The sequence below is a fragment of the Helicoverpa zea genome, chromosome 4, assembly GCF_022581195.2.
Source record: "Helicoverpa zea isolate HzStark_Cry1AcR chromosome 4, ilHelZeax1.1, whole genome shotgun sequence".
NCBI classification, from domain to species: domain Eukaryota; kingdom Metazoa; phylum Arthropoda; class Insecta; order Lepidoptera; family Noctuidae; genus Helicoverpa; species Helicoverpa zea.
This window is the reverse complement of record NC_061455.1, coordinates 4895344-4917291: the sequence shown is the minus strand read 5'-3', so window position 1 is coordinate 4917291 and position 21948 is coordinate 4895344. Positions and strand designations below refer to the sequence as shown.

The 21948-nt window shown below is 34.8% G+C and overlaps 1 protein-coding gene across 1 annotated transcript; it reads right to left on the bottom strand.

Annotated features, from left to right (window-relative positions):
• Positions 1-3163: 3163 nt before the first annotated feature.
• On the bottom strand, positions 3164-6455 carry LOC124629985. The gene has a single exon (XM_047163673.1). It carries the CDS (start codon positions 6427-6429, stop codon positions 4051-4053), a length of 2379 nt encoding a protein of 792 aa, XP_047019629.1. The 5' UTR covers positions 6430-6455; the 3' UTR covers positions 3164-4050.
• Positions 6456-21948: the final 15493 nt, after the last annotated feature.

Here is a 21948-nt window from a genome sequence, read left to right as displayed (position 1 = left end):
CGTTTTCAGACGTGTACTCCAATAGGGCTGGGTAATGGTCGCACAATTTATCGATATTTATTTTTAAGAGAGTTTATAAAGCATACGTTAGCCCAAGAGCCCACTTGTTTCTAACTTTCTTAGATTTAGTTTTAACTTTTTTCAATTTAAAACATGTGTCTTTATTTACGAGTTTTGTTTTAGTTTATTTTCTGAGATTTAATTATAAAGTTATTAGTTCTTAAATCTAGAAAAAAAATATCAAAGCACCTACAATATAACTATAAAAACATCGACTATTTTCAACAATATAAGCACATCACTACTCTCACCTACGTATGCAGATCGTAAAACCACGCTTTAAAAATTAGATACGTGCTCAGTTCACGGAGCCCTTTTTATAATCCTCAAGAATTCGCCTTAATGATACGTCCATTCGTATGGATATTTGTTTTATCTTTACCTTCGGATCCGAGGACCGGCTTAATTAGAAGCTCCTCGGAAAATCTGGTCCTTTTCCCCATTTTTCCATAAGTAAGCTTATTCCCGTATTTATTATCTGGAGAGTAAGTGTGGGTGCCAAACACCTGGGGCTTCCGTTATTATTTCAACCCCTTTCATAATACTTTAGTGATGATGATGTCCTCCTATCCGATTATCGGCCACGGCGGCTGTTCTCATGTAAGGAGATTAGCCAACTACGCAGGACATATTATAGTACACGAGCATTTGCGCAGACACAGGTGCACTCACTATTCCTTAACTCTCATAGCCCTATGGGACGGTAATCCGACACGACCGAAGACCGAGAGATCAGGCGCAGGACCGACATTTACGTGCTCTCCGATGCGATACTTTAGTAAGTATATGAGATACTTATTTGGATAATAGTAAAAATATGCACACTCTTTTTAGTGACCTTTTTTTTGTTTCTAGAAGTCTTTATTTTTAAGCCTTATTGTAATTTTATTGTTTAATTAAAGATGTTCATAATTACATTATTCAGTAAAAAGTTATACGGCATCTTTCACGTCATTGTTGATCTGACATTTTTTTGGATTCTTAAATGGATAACAATACCTGTATTATGCTTTTGTCACTTTATAATAGAAACTATTTTTAGTACTAAATACAAATTCAAATCAAGTGCATGCAAATGTTAAATAGAAAAAAGAAAAACAAAATAAAATGAAAAGTCTTTAATAAACTGAGTCCCAGTGGTATTATAGATGCGATATCCTATATTACCATATTACGGCCAATCACGAACGGGGTGGATACTATAACATTTGCATACTGCGACGGGAAATCTCATGATTAACATTTTTATTAAAGAAGGATTAGCTGTAATCCTTTTTTATTCGACAATTAGTACCGTTATCATGGTGGGTGATGTCGTAAAGAGTTGAAATTGCCACCTATCGCCTTAGCAATTAACCAAATTGCTCTAACGGTAGAGATAACCAATCTTTAATTACGGGTATTTTTCTTCCATTTTTCCGTCAAGTTTAGAAAGTGCTAATTGAGCCGCTGGTTTAAACTTTATTACGGGTCTTCTTGAAAAACAGTGTTTTATGGACTTCTATAATATCGTGAATAAAACACGTGAAAGTTTCGGTTTTATACAAACTTTTAGAAAGTTAATTTTGATTTCTTGCAAGTAAATTGTCTGTTTTTTTGCTTCGCCCCTGTTTTTATGTACTCTTCGAGAACATTAAATTGCGGGTGAACTTGTTTTTGAAACAGTTTTACTATGAATGAGATGAAAAAACTAGAATAAATACCAACATGAGAAATTAATGTGATTAGATTTTTAGATTTGTGTGTAATAAGTTGGTGACTTTAATAAGTTTTATACAAATATAAATTAGGGCTCTTATAAAAAATACATTTCGATCTTTTCATGCAATATTCACAGTAATAAGTAAATAAAAAATGCAAGACCAAATTAGGGTGACAATATAAAATAAATGGAAGGTTTATTTTTGTACAAAATCATATGTGATAAGCTTTATTCATATTCGTGTAGCTAAATACAAGAACATAATACCTAGCTTCAGAAGAGAGTGGCTATAAATTAATAATGAATTCTTAATGAGCCATTATTATTCTGGACGTAAAGACGGTCTGTCATTTGCTGACCACAGGTGGATTGCACGTTCAAATATGAAAAAGAAAAGGCAATTTCATGAAAAATAATTCTAATAAACTTTTGCTATCATTAAATATTTAGATCTCACTAAAATTGTATTTACGTTGATAATTTCTTGAATAAATGTAAAGTAAAACCAAAATACTTTAAAACTAAATCCGATTCTTAAACTTGAAAGAATCCTTTGAAACTTAAAGCTTTATTTCTTCAATAACTATTAAATCTCACTTATTCTAGGAGTGAAATCGTAAAGACGTTTCCTACCAATTCTGGAGTATCACCTATAAAATATGAGTTTTCGTCTTGAAACTGTAATAAACCATTGGTTTACGACAGTCTACGTATAACATTTGAATGGTCAAACGACCACAAGACGTGACCAAAAAGTGTAATAAGTATCACTTGCGTTTATTAAATTTCATCGAAAAACCACTAAAATTTTACTACCAGTATAACGAATGTTAACATTTTACAACGTGTGGTGTAAATATTTTGTGAAATTTATAGATTAATTAATTCATATTTTAGATACTTTTGAAGTGTTATCTTATTTTCTGAAGTAAAATCTTTGTTCTTGTGAATTTTATTTTCAAAGTATGTTAAGTAAGATTAAATATGTTAAATATGTTTAAAATATCTGTATAATTCGGTCAATTCTTTGATGTTATTACAGAATTAGGTTTTGATTTTTAACATGTATTTAGTGATAATTGTATTTATTCAACTTCAATTTAAAACTAAAATATTTTTATACTTTTATCGTGAGTTGTACTAAAATGTATTTTATTTTCAGTATTTTTAGGAAAGCACACTAGAATTTCACGGTAAGCATATGTTTTCCGCCTCAAGAAACCCGACTAAGATTCGCATCGCAATGCAATAAGCCTTAAACACGATATGACGTACATATCTCGAGAAATTCTTCAAAGAATTGTTTTATTTTCGCGTTGTTCCCCACAAAGTTGAATAATTAGTTCTTCAATATCACGCTGGTGTGGCCATTGGGAACATAAAAGAAAAAGGCTTTCCAAGTGGTGTAAATATGTAACAATACTTTTATTAATTTAGAAGAAGTTATATAAACGTGCTCACAGGGAAAAATTTGTACAGAGTGACATTCATTTCTTTTGTTCTTGACATTTTAGAAAAAATTAAAATTAAATACATCCTCCAATGAGGTTTTATATGTCATGAACATGCTGGGGCCTCAGCCACAAGCTAAACTCATCATAAAGCTAAACATTTAAAATAAATACCCAAATGGATTAGTAAAGAAATTAAAGATAAACTAAACTCAGGAGTAATTCTTACTTTAAAATTAAAGAGTAGGTCCATTAATTATACTCAATAGGTAATGGACACACTTTCATAACACTTGTTCTTACAACGTGACCTTTGCTAGTTTTTACCTCCACTGCACGAACTTAATCATCTTTTCCTGGAATGACCTTTACAATTCTACCTACAGGCCAGTTCAATGGAGATACATTATCAGACTATAAAAGCCATAAGCCATTATTCTAGACATTGTACTTAAATTAGAATACCTAAAACTATAAAACAAATTATTTTCCTTACATTTAATTAAAGTATTACATGTTGAAGGAATCAAATTGAGCTCAGAAGTATCAGAAACATCAGTATTTATCTGAGAATTATCATGAACATATTCACTGTTTTGCAAGTACTGTGGACCATGAAACCACAATGAGTTTTCGATTAACTGATCTGGTTTAAGACCGCGAGATAAGCAATCAGCAGGATTGTCGTTGGTGCTGACATAGTCCCAGTGTACATCTTTTGATAACTGCTTGATTTTTTCTATTCTATTAGCAACATAAGCAGTTAGTTTTACAAACTCAATCTTAAGCCATGATAAAACAATCTTTGAATCTAAATATAAGTAAATAGGAATATCATTATATGTATTTTAATGCTAAAGTATCATGCACTTTTCTTGCCAACTTGGCTAACAACAAAGCACTATTGAACCCAAGTCTAGGAATAGTTAACGTTTTATCCTTAGGATTAATACGAGACTTGGAACACAAAAGGTTAACATTTACAGTGTTATCATCTCTGACTACTCTCAAATAAAGGCAACACCCATGTGCAATATTAGATGCATCAGCATAACCAACTAACTCTAGCCTTTTATGTGGATATACATTGATATTTCTAGGAACAGATATACAAGACATATTCATCAAACCTTCAACAAATTGAAGAAATTTTTTATTTAAAGCATCAGGGAGAATATCATCCCACTTTAACTTTTCAAACCAGACTTGTTGCATTAAGTATTTAGCTTGCACCAAAATAGGACCTACCAAACCCAAAGGATCAAAAAATTTGCTAATAAAACTTAACATTTGTCTCTTAGTAGAAGGTTTTTGTATTTCAGCGCTTGGACACTTCATACTTAAAGTATCAGAAGTCACATCATATGACAAGCCTAAAGTTTTCACAAAAGTATTTGTTTTATCAAAATCCTCTTTATTTAATTGATGAATTTCTATAGGAATGTCATCTAATATTTCAGTGTTATTTGAACACCACTTGTGTAATGAAAAACTAGCTAAGTTCAAAAGCTCAATAAGTTGCCTTTTTATCTCAACAAGCTCTAAAATATCGTTGGAACCACATAAAACATCATCGACATATGTAGAATATTTCAACACAAAAGATGCTAATGGATACTTCTCTTGGTACCGTTCAGCAAGTTCAATCAAACACCTAGTTGCTAAAAATGCAGAACTCTTTAAACCATATGTGACAGTTTGTAGCTGAAGACATTGCACACTTTGATCAACAGAATCTCGCCAAAGAATATTTTGCAAGCAGCAATGGTCTTTACTCACTAATATACCCCTATACATAGCCTTTATATCACACAGTAAAACATATTTAAAACTCCTAAATAGTGTCAAAATATCAAATAAATCATTTTGCACAACAGGCCCATTAAGCATCATGTCATTTAGACAAATACCTTTATTGGTTTTCATGCTCGCGTCAAAGACAGCTCGAACCGGAGTAGTTTTACTATTTAAATTAATGACTGGGTGGTGAGGTAAGAAATACACATTACCTGCCCTAGGATCATAGTTAGATATATCAAAGTACATGGCATGGCCTTGCTCAAGATAAACATGAATGAACTTCTTATACTGTTGATATAACTTATCATCTTTAGCGAAACGCCTTACTAAATTATGAAAACGATGCAATGCCTGATTAAATGAGTTACCCATCTGGATATCGTTTAAATTAAGTTTTAAAGGTAAATCTACACAAAACTTTCCATCAACAAGTTTGACAGAGTTTTGAAAACATTCCTCAGCTAGTTGATGTTCAGTAATACCTTCTTTATAAATTTCAGGTACTTTTTCACATTTCCAAAAATTTGAAATAGTATGTTCAATACTATCAAGTTGATCATTATGAGAATTATGAGAAATATTATGGGGGGTACCTTGAACTGTTACACAGAAATTTGAAGAATGGATGTTTCCAACGGATACTGGTAGGCTGCCTGCTACAATATAACCTAGGCTGGTACTAACCAGGTAGGGACCTTGCGGCGTTAGAGGCAGTGATTCCCTCTGAAGCACCTGGAAAAATACATCACACCCTAATAACAAAGAAATTTCACCAGTTTTATTAAAGTTTTTATCTGCCAAATAGACATGCGAAGGAATATTAAACCCAACATTATAAAAACTCTGTTGTGGCAGTTCACAAGTTATATTCTTAGCTATATAACAGTTTAAGGCTAATTTAAAGTTACTATTAGCAGCATAAATATCAAAATTTGCCCTCTGGTGCATATTACTAGTGCCTTGTAGAATACCTGTTATGAGCTGATTTGCCGGTGTAATCTTGCAATCAATTTGATCAGCAAGCTTTTCTGTAATAAAAGATACCTGGCTACCCGTGTCCAGCAAAGCGCGTGCATGGATAAATGTACCATTTTTGGTGATAATACGCACTATAGCGGTAGGTAGCAGCACATCCTTCACAGGCGAGGTACTTAACATAGCTACTGCCCTGTCAGACCTTCCAACATCAGCACAGGGCACTGCGGCAGAAGAACTGGCAGTGGCGACATTGCTCGCCTCCATCTTAGCCATTTCCACACCATGCAGAAGCGTATTGTGCCATTGCTGACAGATTGAGCATTTCAAACGCAGCTTGCATTTACCACCATGCGCATTCAAACAAACAATGCATAACTTATGTTTTTTAACAAATTGACCCTTGTCATTATCAGCAGCAAGTTTAAATTTGGCACACATGTACAATCTATGATTAGTATTGCAATACTTACATGAGACTGCTGCTGCTGTATTACATGCAGGCTTGCCAGGCTTCACACCACTGGGAGTACTCACAGGCATTGTTTCCATTGCATTCTCCCTGGCCAACGCTCTGGACTCCAAAAAATCTATGAATTCCTGCATAGAAAACACAACTTTTTTATCCCGTCTTAAATGAAACTCATTGTTTGTCTCAGAATCCACTTTTCGGAGCAAAATGTTGACCATTATCGGACCCCAAGCTTCAACCGGCATGTTTAAACTTTTTAGTGCAGTTAAATGCACATTAGCACTTGCTACCAATGATCTAAGATCAGCAGCAGTGCATTTAGGCAAATCAATCAAAGTATTAATGTGATGGTTAATGATCATTGGCTCATTGTTATAGCGGTTTTCTAACAACTTTAATGCTTCAGAATAATTTACTTCAGTCAAAGGCAAATTTTGAATTAAGCATAAGGCTTCCCCGGTTAAAAATGATCTCAAATAATATAATTTTCGCCTCCATCTTAGCCATTTCCACACCATGCAGAAGCGTATTGTGCCATTGCTGACAGATTGAGCATTTCAAACGCAGCTTGCATTTACCACCATGCGCATTCAAACAAACAATGCATAACTTATGTTTTTTAACAAATTGACCCTTGTCATTATCAGCAGCAAGTTTAAATTTGGCACACATGTACAATCTATGATTAGTATTGCAATACTTACATGAGACTGCTGCTGCTGTATTACATGCAGGCTTGCCAGGCTTCACACCACTGGGAGTACTCACAGGCATTGTTTCCATTGCATTCTCCCTGGCCAACGCTCTGGACTCCAAAAAATCTATGAATTCCTGCATAGAAAACACAACTTTTTTATCCCGTCTTAAATGAAACTCATTGTTTGTCTCAGAATCCACTTTTCGGAGCAAAATGTTGACCATTATCGGACCCCAAGCTTCAACCGGCATGTTTAAACTTTTTAGTGCAGTTAAATGCACATTAGCACTTGCTACCAATGATCTAAGATCAGCAGCAGTGCATTTAGGCAAATCAATCAAAGTATTAATGTGATGGTTAATGATCATTGGCTCATTGTTATAGCGGTTTTCTAACAACTTTAATGCTTCAGAATAATTTACTTCAGTCAAAGGCAAATTTTGAATTAAGCATAAGGCTTCCCCGGTTAAAAATGATCTCAAATAATATAATTTTTGGCACAGACTCAAGCTTGTGTCAGAATCAATGACTGCCTTAAACATATTAATAAAAGGTAGATAATCTAAAATATTGGCACCACTAAATTCTTTTATTGTAATTTGTGGGAGCTTCCTGAAATTATTTGCATTTTGCCTAGGAGGCTCCGCCTCGGGCTGCCCCGATGTACGACAAGCATTGAGCTGACGATCAATTTTGGATATGCAGGTGAAGTACTTACTTTCATAAACAACTGGGTCTTCATCGTCCTTTGGATTTATGCACAAAATACTCTTGTTAAGGTCCTCGTAAGAGGCAAAGTTTTTCACCAAGCGACTGCGCCGCTCCGTGAGCAACTCACTAGACGCGATCACAATTTCTTCGCTGTTACAAAAACTTTCTTCACGAGTTATTGCACCCTTTACATAGCCCCTACGGAGCTTTAATTGAGCCAGCTCGTCACTAAGAGCCATGGTGCTATATCCTAAGATGCAAGCCAAAACCCAGATGCAACAAATGTAAGCAACACCTTAACGTTAAGTACACTGTTATAAAATTAAATAATATACAACTAACAAAACAAACAGAAACGTGTAAAAAAATGGCGACGCGAAAAAAATGATGAACGCCGACAGTCAATTCATTCACTCGATGTTCGATATTTGGCCGGAAACTCACGGCAAATGTTCATTGTTCGGTCGCTCTTCGCGCGCTCATTGGTCGCGTTTCGTTTTCTTGGGTTGGCAGCGCCTTACCTCGTTTGCACGTTTGGATACGCGCGATGCACGCAGCGAAACTGCTTCCGTAATAGCACGGAAACACCCTTACGCACAATTGATGGATGACTCCGAATCCTCCTGTGGCTTTCTTCTTTATAACCACTTTTTCATAAAGGGATTGCCTTGTAATACGAAGCATCAAATTTCTCCACTTCTATAAGAGTACTATCTTCTTACATATATTTAATTTGAAGGAATAATTCTCTTCTATGCAAGTCGAAGACAATCGAAGGACCTATTTTTCCTTATATTCGAAGGACCAGCTTCTCGAAGTCTCGAAGGATAACTTTTTTCTCGAAGGACCACTTTTTTCTCGAAGGACCACTTTTTTCTCGAAGGACCACTTTTTCGAAGGACCACTTTTTATGTTCCCCACAAAGTTAAATAATTAGTTCTTCAATATCACGCTGGTGTGGCCATTGGGAACATAAAAGAAAAAGGCTTTCCAAGTGGTGTAAATATGTAACAATACTTTTATTAATTTAGAAGAAATTATATAAACGTGCTCACAGGGAAAAATTTGTACAGAGTGACCAATACTTTTATTAATTTAGAAGAAATTATATAAACGTGCTCACAGGGAAAAATTTGTACAGAGTGACATTCATTTCTTTTGTTCTTGACATTTTAGAAAAAATTAAAATTAAATACATCCTCCAATGAGGTTTTATATGTCATGAACACGCGTTTCAAAGAGCCTTGAAATATATAAAAATTCTAGAAGTGTCGATAACCTCATAGACGTGTCTGATTTATTCGTACCGCACACCTGTACGCTTGTGTGGCGTTCGTGTGGTGCTCGTGTGGCGTAGGACTTCTTTCTATCAAAAGTTATATACAACTCGTAAGCGATTTGCTTATCTACGACAGGTTATATGGAGAAGTTTAGATCAGTTTTGAAATAGGTTGTGGATGGGGTAGGGTTGATTGTTTCAATGAAAGTCGCACTGGACGACACAGACTTGAATCCTTTACAAACGCGAATTCCAAAGATGCTTAATTTAGGATCCTTTTTAATTTGGCATTAATAACAGTCAGGAACGTAAAACTTACCACCCTGAATGATTTGAATTATCAATTACCAACAACTACATTAATCTTTCTAGGGTTTCATAAACGTATGCACATTTCATAAGTAGACGAGAACTCATCAATATTTCCTTACAGGATATACATTTTAGTAAGGGATTAAAGGTGTACTGTATGTTCACACTTCTGCTACCCACCTGCATATTCCCATTTCCAAAGAGCGCAGTCTCCCGGGGCGTAACTCGTTTAACGTTGAGACAAACAACTATTCTCCAACGTAAGACAATACTGCGCGATGAGAATAAGTTTACAACACGAACGCGACAAAGGACTGACAAAATGTATCATTTCGTGCACAAATTAACCTGGAACCTGGCGAATAAATTGCGAGCAAGTTTTTTGCTTGCATGCTTGAGAAAAGTATCGGTTCTCACGTAAATAGCAACTTTCTGCACTTACTTTGGTTTTTTCTTTACAGTTACACAGTTTACAGTTATTTAGATCTTAGTACTTAGCTTAATTTTCCTGGACTACAGCTAAATCTGAAAGGTTATATTTTTTCTTCTTATCTCATTAAGAGAGTAATAAAGACGATATAAAAAATAACCTATATAACAACTTAGAAATCGTGAAAAAAGCAGCTGTAGCGTTAAAACTGCAGTTACCCTCTTTTCGAAAACTACTTTTCCGCATTGTTAAAAGACACAAACAAACTAAATAGATTTTTAGTTACAACCTTTGGCTCACAATTAATCTCGTTGCTTGGCGTCATATATCAAAAGTCGCCATTTTTGTTGGCTGCCACTGCAATCACTATAAATTCGTGAGTTATGAGCCACGCCTTACACACTCACACTGTAAGTCGTAATAATACGTTCGTTTGTAGAGGACGTAAAATGTGTCATTTTATTACTAAAAGGATTACAAGATTTATACTCTACGGGCACTAAAATGCTATTTTCACCCACCTATCCCTCATAGCATAAATCGTTTGACTTTTGGTTTCGAGTACGACTACTAAGGCCCAAGTACACCAACAACGTAAACGTCAGTTCTTTTAAAACAATTACTTACTATGCATTTTGACGTTAAATTTTCAAAGTAATCGGTTATTTTAAGAAAAACGTGCGTTTATGTCGCCGGTGAACTTAGGCCCGATATGCACTTGTTTACTGACTGAAGCCCCGTTTCCTCAGGACACTCCCTCACCGCTGCTAACCCACAGCGGGTGGGGGCATTTGATGATTTTTGCCGTGTGTCCCGCTGATGACAAAATATAAAGCTGGAATTATCTAATGATCCTTTCGTATGAACATATGCGATAAAGTCAAGAATCCTTCTTTTGAGGAAGTCGGTTTAAAATACTAAAACACCCATCTGCTGCTAAGCTTTATGAGACATTCAAAAGCAAAGATGAAAAAGATACCCCGTTTGATGTTTTGAACAAACAATATAAACTGTAAATAGTTATTGTTGAAACTTGAGAATTCTATTTTCCATTAAATTGCGATATGTTTATTCAAACCACGTTTTATTTTTACACTTGACAAGTAACAAGGCTTCGTTTGTGTGTGAAAATATATTTTCCATCACAAAGTGTTTGACGAATTCAATTTTTCTGAAGTTTTCAATAGCATAGAAAATCTTTACCTACACTTTCATTTAGTATGCAGTTCTAATATCATCCATTATAAGCTACATTTATGGAGATTTTAAGTCTTGTTTTTACTGACACATTTTACAAATCTTCAGACGTATTACGCCCATTAAGGCCTCTTAGGAGAATTAATTAGTATAATACGGCAATTTCAAACGCAAATCTCCATGAAGTTCTAAATGAATTATGTTTGTTCTTAAAGAGTTATCATCCTCCTAATTATCGCAGCAATAAAATTAAGAAACTTTGAGTTTAATGTGGCAACACTAAATTATACTTTTAGAATTGTGTAAAATTTTATTATTGTACTTTAATCCGATTCAGGGTAACGTTCAAGGGCCACGCCTACTCTCTTTTGCGGCGAGACAATAAGTTTTTACGAGCTGAATAGAGGCGAAGATTGGAAAAAATTCAAAGCACTTTTTGTCGAAATTCGTAAAAAAATGTTTTGTATTGTGAGTGGCACACAATGGTGGATGGAGGAAATGAGAGTCTGGGCGTAGCGGTGCTCAATTTAACTGGTACCCGCTCTGCCGCCCGCCCTGCCCTCCCCCCCTCGCGCCGCGCCGCGCACCCCCGCCGCCGCTGCATATTGTGTATATGCATGCAGCGAACAATCGCGCTAGAGATGTGACACTTCATTACAAAACGCTCACTTGAATTCTAATTGTGAAAATTTTGAAAACGCACTCAATGTAACCTTTAGACGAACTATGTTCAATTTGAATTAATTCATTCAGCAAAAGTTTTGCACTAAATTAATCTTGATCTCGCAGTCCCTCAGGGGCTCAAGACTGAACGATCATTTATACCCCAACTCTATTACGGGAATACACAATCGTGTAACTCATTAATTCCACTAATAGCTAATTCGGTGAGATCTAAGTGCATTACATTTCCAACTATAAATTCTAGATACCAGGATATCAGACATGTAAAGGAGTTTGATATACATTTTCCAAAACAAAACATGGTTGCTAATCTAATCTACGTGCATAGCGCGGCCGGCCGACGTTGCTTTGTGCCACACGTTTCGCTGAAATTTAATGTTTCGCCCGTGTACCAGACCCTTTGAAGGCTCCCATATTAGCCGCCGCCTATTAGCATAAAACCCATAATGGCACCACCTAAGCTTTTAATTAATTACTGGCCAGATACCGGGAAGTTTCAACAGCATATATGAACAAACTCTCTGCACGTCTTTTTTTTTTTATTCAATTTGCATATTACATGCAGCATAAAAATAAACAGACCAACAAAACGCTGTAATTAAACAATTTCTGAACGAAGAAAGTCTTCCATGTTTGTGGTTATTAGTTTTTCCACTATTAAAATGTAATAGCAACACAAAATGTTAAAGCAACGACTCCGACGATGAAAAACTCATAAATGTTGACGTAAAAATAATAAAAAGCATCGACTGAACAAACAATCTCCGGCAAAACTAATTTATGCGGCGCATTCGTTGGGGCTGGAGTAAGATGGTCGCGGAAATCTCTCTTTTATGTTTTGGCAAAGGTTTAATATAAAAATTACTTTTCGCATTATCATGTGTGCCTGGTAGGCGCCGAGGGATCACATGGCAGAGTCGCAATTCGCCGAGGGCGCGCTTCCCGCTTTTCTGTGGATTATCTCAAGCGTGACAGCTGTTTCAGTCTCTGCGGCCCTGGTACTTAAGCAGCGGCCACAGGTAGGGTATTGTGTGTGTCGGTTTTGGACAAAATAATATTCGTATACTTGGTATGGTTTCTTGCGATTACTTTCATACTTATTAACCTTTATTTACATAGATATTTACAATACGTATTTACAATAAATATCAAAAACTATCCTGGTAAAACAAACAACTAAAAAGCGTCAAAAAAAATTCGTCCCCATCGCTGTCAACTGGGAGCGTGCCCAAGAGGCTAGCAGCATTACCTCGTTGGATCGCCATTATTAACCCCCCTAATTTATTTTAATTTGTAGTTCTAACCTAGAAGAGAGGCTAAATGAAAACCGAAATAAACTGTATAATATTTAATTCTTATGCATAACTATTTAATGAGTGGATTGCTTCTAGTACCTAGTTCTTTGTTGCCAAGTTAGATTTCATAAAACAACAATATTAATTTTCCTTCGTCCATCCGTCATTCAACAAATAACACTGTCAATTCCTTTTACGGAAATTAAATAAAAAAAAAAACAAGTTACAGCACAACCCTGCGACCCCGATTCCCAAATCTTTTATCGCTCCATATGTAGACGTTTGATTTCACTGATCCCCTCATATTCCTTTGATTATTGTATTACGGGGGTAAGAAAAAACGTGATGCTGTGCACTTTTTGACGTCACATAATCTATTTATTGTCAGGCCGTAATGAATGATGTTTTGCATGGTTGCCGACGCGAGTGTTTTGTGCTTGTTAAAACTCACCCTGTATATGAATATGACATTGCTTTCAAGTGAGTGAGCAATCAAAAATGAGTTTGCATTGAGAGATTTTTGGGATTTATTGGGTTAGATAACGATGTTGTACGTTTTATTTTGCGGTTGAAATTGATTGTTGAAAAAAGTTTAATTGTGTTTTTCTCGTTGTATGTAGGTACAGACAGGTAGGTACAGGTACATCAATTGATAGAAGGGACTACATAGGGAGTTGGATCATTCGGCCTAACTTAATATTTTAATACATTGTGTCCTTGCAATTAGATAAATCACCTTGTACAATCTCGAATACTTTTCATTGCGTATTGTTTTTTCAGAGATTTTCGGAGTAGGTAATACCAGAGGAGTGTTGTATACTAAGCAATACGTTCTTGTAAGAATGATGTAGTTTCCTATCCGTAGTACTACGTACTACGTAAGCACACATCCAAAACAAATCATTCCCTCACTCAAATAAGACATGCAATAAACAAAATAAAAATAAAAAATGATCAACATCGCCGTGAGCTAAAAACAAATAAACTTCAATCCTTAAGAACAAATCTGTGTTAGAAGCATCCACGCACATGCTTATATGAAGAGGGGTGTACAAAGGAAAGCAATTTAACAAAATAAAAAATGCTATATTGGAATTCAGCAAGAAACAAATGATACGGGAAATACTTAAATCACGGCCATTGATGCGAAATTGGAACTGGTAAATTACGTATTCTGAATATTGTACGCCAATGGGGACCGGCTTTCCCATTTGTAACTCTATTAAGGTTGATTTAAGGGTCACATTTTATGTTACGGATGTGATTGTTCTTAATGAGATAGATGGAAAATAATATGGGCTTGGTGAAATACCAATTTCACTAGTAATGGTGGTTTATGCGGATGGTGCCCTCTAAACTGAAAATGGAAACTAGTTTCGTTTATGATACAAAGGTATTTTACTTTAAGTATTAAAAATATTATGACGTCATAATCCTTAGAAAATATTACATTAACGTAGCGTGAACAATAATCATATATTTACACGTATTTATTTAACTGGTTCACTATTTGAAAACTATACAGCTGATTTGAACCGTTACGTAAATATTACACATTTGCATGCACCGTCACAGCTACGTGCTAAATCACAAATATGTAAATAAATTGAAAAGGATCCACATTAAATAACTTGAAATAATATATCGGCCCTCGTGTGGGGGCGTATTCGAATGCCATTGACAAACGACTCGGCAAATATAAGCCGAATTATGGAAATTCCATTCGAGAAATTATTGCTTTTGTTCGTATTTTATCTCGCTTAAGTCACATTACTGTGCACTATCGAAATTGGTTTCGATAAAATTTGCGTAACATTAAGTATACAACTGGAAATAAATTCATATAATTGCGAGCTTAATGTGGCATTCGCCTGACTGTTTTTATTGGTGAATATTTTTTGCTCGTTGCTTATTTATTTTCTCACATATAGGTATAAAGTTTTATTACGCTGCCGTTGACGTGTGACAAAAAGAGTGCTCAAAAACGGCTTCATCACCGAAGGCGAAAGTTCTCGCATCGCTAGACGAAACTAAAGTCATAAAGTTTATGCAGTGACAACATATTTCAGAAACGTCGGGGCCTTTTATTAGACGGAGCCAGATGATCGTTGAATCCCCTCTTTCCGCGGGAGTTTAAACTTGAGCCGTTCACGGTATTGCGAAAGTTTTCAGCTCAACGAAAATACACCGGAACGCTTTCAAAAGAGTTATAGTAGCGAGTGATTTTTTCCGACGGGTCGGAACCGGATTAGGTTCACACACGGAACGCCAATCAGAAACCTTTGAACTACCCTGTGAGGGATGAAGGTCCATCTCTGGGAACTTTGATTAATTCCTACTTCACGTGTAGGAATATACAGGTGTTATAACACGTATAAAACGAAGCTCTATATAAAACTCTACTAGTTGCTACTAAGCTTAATGGGGAAAAACTGTTTCCATAAAATATTATTTTCAGTATCAGATTATTTCTGATAATAACTTAGTGACAAAAACCTGGGGTTATTATAACTTAATATATACAAACATAATTCTATAATACAACCAGCTATTTGAACTTCATAGTTCCACCTGGTATAATTAATCAAGTGTCAGAGGTTGTGGCGAATAGTCCACATACGATGTATCAACGTTAAATACGGCTAAAATATATCTACGAATCATAGGAACCTAGTGTATGTTTTTCTACCTTTTAGGAATAATACGAGACTTTCAATATTCATCTTGTTTCTATTTCATAAAAGGCAATTTTTCTAGGCTACATTGTTTAGAAATGCATGTATTTAGATGAACACCAGTAATAATTATGTTTCTCTGAAACATCTGTTATATATGTATGTACTTAAATAGAAGTAAACTTATTTGAAAAAAATACAAAAATGATCTACTATTTTTATTCAGCGCAAGCTTTTCATATAAACATATATAACGATAACTACAACATGAACAAGCCATTCAAGTGATGTTCTATCATTCAATGTTTATGTAATAGACTATCCCATAACATAAAAATAAGAATATGATAAATTCTCAGTCTCGAAGCAAAATACTGAAGCAAAAAACTACTTTCTGCTCTAGACTTCAAAGGCTGTGTTTAAGACACACCCACACTCATTCATTACGGGTTTCATCGCGATATTTTCTCTTATATTTAAAAAGATAGAAAATATTTTTGTTTTTCCCAAGTAAGACTTCCCACCCACACATTGCAAACTTTTAGTCGGCCGATAGTTTGTTTGGGATCATAAATCAGTATTTAAATGAATGGTATTACGCTCATAACAACGATCAGGTAGTTAGCTGTATCACACCGACTGAAAACTTTGGTTGGATAATCAAGATTTTCTTTAAAAAATTGCCGATCTTTGGGTCAACAATCGGCCGACTGTTTAGTCTCCAGTGTGGTACTCTTAAAAAGAAAGAAAATATTTTTGTTTACCCAAGTAAATGTATAAATCTTTTCTTTGAAGTACTTTAGAAAAGTTTTACTAACTTCTAGTTTGTTTCCTCTTTTTTACGCTAGTTCATATCGTTTGAGAGATAGCGTACTTATTTTTTCTAATTTTTATTTTGAATTAAAGTTTATGATAAAGTCTTGCTACTTCGTGATGAGTTTTAACTCTCAATTAGTTAGTATAGTTCGGCCATTCAGAGAATGCGTTCCTGACACGTCGCGATTGAACTGACGACGTAACTTTGCAATGGCGTTGCAGTTACGATAAAAATATTTTTGCTGGTTGTTTACCGTTTTAACAATTGAGGAGCATTAAAACAACATTATTATATCAATAATCAATGAATGTAGTTACGTCGTCAGTTCAATCGCGACGTGTCAGGAACGCATTCTCTGAATGGCCGAACTATAATAAGACAACAAAAATCATGTGGCGTCATATTTTCCTGGTGTAGCTTCATGAAACTAGATTGGTTTTGGGGTTTTAGTTGTCAGGATTATCAAATCAGTAAAAACCCTCCAGAACAGCTAAGAAATCCCAATAAATTCGCCACATTTGTCTGTAAGCAGCGACATTTACCTTTCACGTCGTGAAACAAGCACCAAACTTAAGTAAAGCAATATTTATTTACGGCGAACAAATGGTCGGATACATGTTACCATTTTACGATTTGAACCAAACAATTTGTATTCGCAACCAGCACTAGTAGTAAAACCCAGGTGATCTGTCCAGGTGCAATCAGATAACCAGACAAGGCTAATCACATGGATTTCTTTGTTCTTTTTTAAAACTTTAGGGTTCAATGACCCTCGTTAGGTTTTTTGTTCGGTCATTCTTAGTTGTCTTTTCGCAGTATCACCTCAAATTGATTGTCTGGTCCAATATTTATTGTTTGTCGCTTGTTTTGATATTTTGAAATTGTTAGATCGTGAGTTGGGTTTATTCTTGGTTACGTGGTCTGGTCTGAAATTTCAGAAAATATTTTTAACGTACTCGATTTTACAAAAAAACAGCCTACAATTTATTGAACCAAGAACCAAATTCAGTGTGAGTTAAATATTTCATGGGACAGATGGAAATATACCTATTATTAGTTTAGTGGAAAACGCTGTATCATATTATTATCTACCTTGAAAATCCATCAAGTTAATGGTTTCCCAATAAATAATTAGCTAAACAGCAAAATTAAAAATAAAACTTATTTAGAACATTCTTGTCTCAACAGCACGAATCCTGTCATTGTACGATCAAGGTAAATAAATAATTACTTCTTGAGAACTTGACATGTTTCGAAAATAATTACTTCGAAGTTCTTCGCGTCTTGTTGAAAATTTAGTTACGAAAGTTACAAAGAAGTTTCAGAATAAAAATTCATGAAATAATCCATTAGTTGCTTATTGATAACACGCCGAATTTTATACTATTGAAGTAATGGGTAAAAGACTTTATACTAAGTATATATTATGTAAAGGATCCACCTTTTTAATAGGCATGATGACAAATTTTTAAATTCCTTTGTATTATGTAGGTTATACGTCTATTTTATATGAAAAATTATTAATTTTAAGAAAATGCGAAGTTTTTTTATCAAATAATTTGCATTTTCCTCTGTCCACTTTGAATCCGGCGCGAAAACGCTTGTCAGTGTCATGTCGTCACTTGTGACGTCACGACTGAAATTACAAGACGCAAGTAAACAACGCTCGTACAATAATTAAGTTTTTTGTGTTATTAAATATGAATTCGAAAGTACATAGGTGTTGTGGGGTCCCCCAGTGTAAGAACACATCCAAAACAACTCCTGATAAGTTATTTGTGTACGTTCCTCACAATAAGGCAAGGCGAGATTCAAAATCAATATTGCCCAGGGTACAACTTTATTTTTGTGAAGATCACTTTGATGTTAGTTATTACATAGTTCTCTAGATTTAGCATAGAAGTTTTTTTTTAATTAAACTAATACACTTACATGGAAGTTTTTTTAATTAAACTAGTATACTTACATGGAAGTTTTAACATTTCTAAATTTAGCTGAACAAAAATCTTTATTTGATGCCAAAAACTCCCAGCATTATGATATCAATTCTAGGCAAATTAGCACTGTTTGCCTTAATAAATCCGGGCTCCATAACTCGTGTTATAAACAATTAATTAATTAAAAACAAAGATCGCAGTGGAAGTTCACAATAACGAAATGTGACGTTCGCGCGCTTTCGCGCGAGTTGTTTTGAGAGATGACGTCACGAGCTCTGATTGGTGTTCAAGATATCATGGCGGATTGCCTTATTTCGTAATTTTATTTTATAAAAATACATATTAATCACATTATTAATAAAGAAAATAATGCGCGTTTTATATTCCAAACTTCAAGTTTAATTTAATAAATATATTATTTTAATGATTTTTGATTACTGTCATCATGCCTATTCTTCTGGTTTGTCAGCAAATTTTATAAACAAAACTCCTAAGTGACTGTAGATACCTACGGTAGCACTTTGTAAAAGAATTTCAAGATGGGTATAAAATCAGAAATGTACCAAAATCAGAAATTTACCATTTCAAAAGAATTAGGTACTAGAACACATCTTTACAGCAACAAAGTTAAAATTGTACATTGTAAGCACAAACCAACAACCTCTAGCTTCCTCAAGGAAAACTATTAATATAACACTGGACGCACACTAGGCAGATTCTGCTCCAACTTGCTACCAGACGTATAATTGGCCTTTATAAACTGCCAACTACTGTATACCTGAGGTGTAGGAACTAAATTAGTAATTAGTTTATGGCAAATGTGCAGTTTGAGTTACAGGCCTTTGTAATTTGGTAGCTTGTAGGTTTGTTGTTAAATTAACTTCAGTGTCAGTTAGTGTTTCTCACTAGTCAAAATACACGGAGTAAATAATAGAAACACAGCGTCAAAAAATAGTCTCAATGCTTAATTAACTTAGTGACACAATTATCTCAAACAGAATAATTTTGCCACAATGCAATGGAGAGATTACGTGAATTGTCTCCAAGAATTCATAACCACTTCTCTAAAATACTTGGACCTTACAAATCAAAAGCAACTTCACCTCCAAAGTCGTATAAATAATAAAAAGTTAAAAACAAAAGCTACCCGAGTCACGACGGAGTAAATTGCAACTCTCGCCGAATACTTGGGGCAGCAAGCACCAATGCACTGCTTGTAACGATTGCAGCTATGTCTCACTAATTGTGAATAAGAACCGTTCCCTTTTGTTAACTAAATTAAATTAATTGCGAGGAAATATTTAAATAGAGGAGTACTTGAGTCTCTGCGGTGCAATTGGCAGCAAACCCTACAACTTGCTTTTGTCTAGACTTTAACTAGACGAGACGATTGTTTCAAATGCTCTGTAGTTGCATAATGAGATCATATTCCGATGTTGTATTGTTTGTGATTTGGTTTTCTTTTCGTTGACAATTGTTTTAGTATCTTGTTTGCTGACAAAGTTGACTTGAGAAAACTGTCTTACATATTTGTCCTCATACAAACAGCTACACTAGGTATATGTTTGCTAATAAGCTGCAATATTAGTATGAAGGCCATTGAACAAATGATGGGAGGATTATGACATACCCCAAATAGCACATTATAATTTTATGACCCAATCATCTCAATCCCCAATCTACATGGGTACATACTTCCACATCGTACCACGATGTACAAACGCCCTAGGCATTGCCAGATATCGGTAGATTTACAGTGCAGTAGACCGTAAATACATCGGCCAACGGCCACCATTGATCTCCCATAGCCATGCCCCCTTTGTTTTCGCTACAATTACGAGCCAGCTGGAAATACTGATAAAGATTCTTTTGTCATTTCGTGTTTTTACTGTCTGATTGGGGTTTTATGAAGTCGCTTTTTGTGGTCACTGAGTATGTAATCAGGTCCGTCGTAAAATTGATGTTAAGGCAAAAAATGTGGTGTAAGAGCAATTGGGAGCAAGTTAAAGCTTTGAGTGTTGTATACGCTAAAATTAATTTCATTGTAATTCATTCATTCATTTTTTATTATGTAACTCTTTAAAAGAGAATAAGAAATTTTCTCAGTTGAGTATTTATTTCAAAGTAGGCACCTATAAAGCATCTTTGTCTGGCACCATTGTTAATGCACAGACAAAACAATTTTTAATGTACTGCTGTATGTATTTATGCAGTTATTAAAACTCCATCAAGTATTCTCTAAGTTTTAAAGTTTATGAAGCAAACAAAGCACTTAGGGAAACAGGGTTTCTGCACCGTCGCTTTTAAACGTACTAAAATATTAAGTGTTCTGATATAAATGTAGTTCTACCATCAATTCTGTTTTATTTTTAGCATTTTATCATTCGTGGCCATGTTTTGCTCATCGGTAAAAGTCTTCAGCAATATTTTAAACCTAAATAAATGTTTTCTTTCCATTCAAGCGATCCATCAATCAAGACTAAAGGAGTTGCTAAACTTTTCGGAGTTCAACAACTTTCCAAGTTAATTTGCTTATAGATACATTGATATTTTTATCGGAGATAGAAAATTATTTTGTTTTGAACTTACAAAAAGATAGTTTGGATGTTTTCTGATCAAAGTGATTGAATATTTCGAATAGTTGCCAGGATTTGGAAGGTTGAAAATTGCCAGACGGTAATACATAGTCGTACCATAGGAAATTAATAAAAATTCCGTCTAGCTTACAGATAACCCCCGTCTATAGCATACATTTATGTTCTGCATCATTCCACCAAACTCCCTATCCGTATTCGCTTTTTGATGTCGTACTCTCTTTCGTTTTTTGCACTCGCGTCTATGGTCTAGCTGCTGTCTGATTTTTGCATTGAAATCCGTACTCTGCACGTTTTTCTTTAATTAGGATATTTGGCTTTTTATAAACTGGACTCACATAAACTGATTTCACAAAAATAGATCCTGTTTTACGTTTAAGACTATCTTTAATTAATAAAACTTCAAAAACCTCGTTCTTCCCTACAAACAATAGTCCCTTTCTAATACGATGTTTTATTGTGCCGTCATAAACGGCGGTGCTTATTATTTTCCTGTCGTAAAACAACAAAATAATACTGTAACAATAATGGGAGGACCCTCTAATCTCGGCGCGACGGATTCTCAGCTCGACAGTTTTATAGACGCGAATCATTTTTATATAACTACCTACATGTGGTTGTTTTATTGCTAAATGAAAATGATACGACGAACATTATGTTTTATGTAGTTTTTGGGGCACATTGTTGTTCGAATAGTTGCATTTTTTGTTAGGAGGAGGAAGTCAAACAATTGAATGTATAGTCGTTTTCATAACACGTTATGTTATAGTGACATTGTTGCAATATACGAAATCATCAAACAAGTTTAAAATGTATCCAAAAGGATTATAAGCTTCATAAATTCGAAATACATTTACTTT

Coding starts and splice junctions, on each gene's coding strand:
- LOC124629985 (XM_047163673.1), bottom strand. CDS start 6,429: ATGTGTGCCAAATTTAAACTTGCTGCTGATAATGACAAGGGTCAATTT.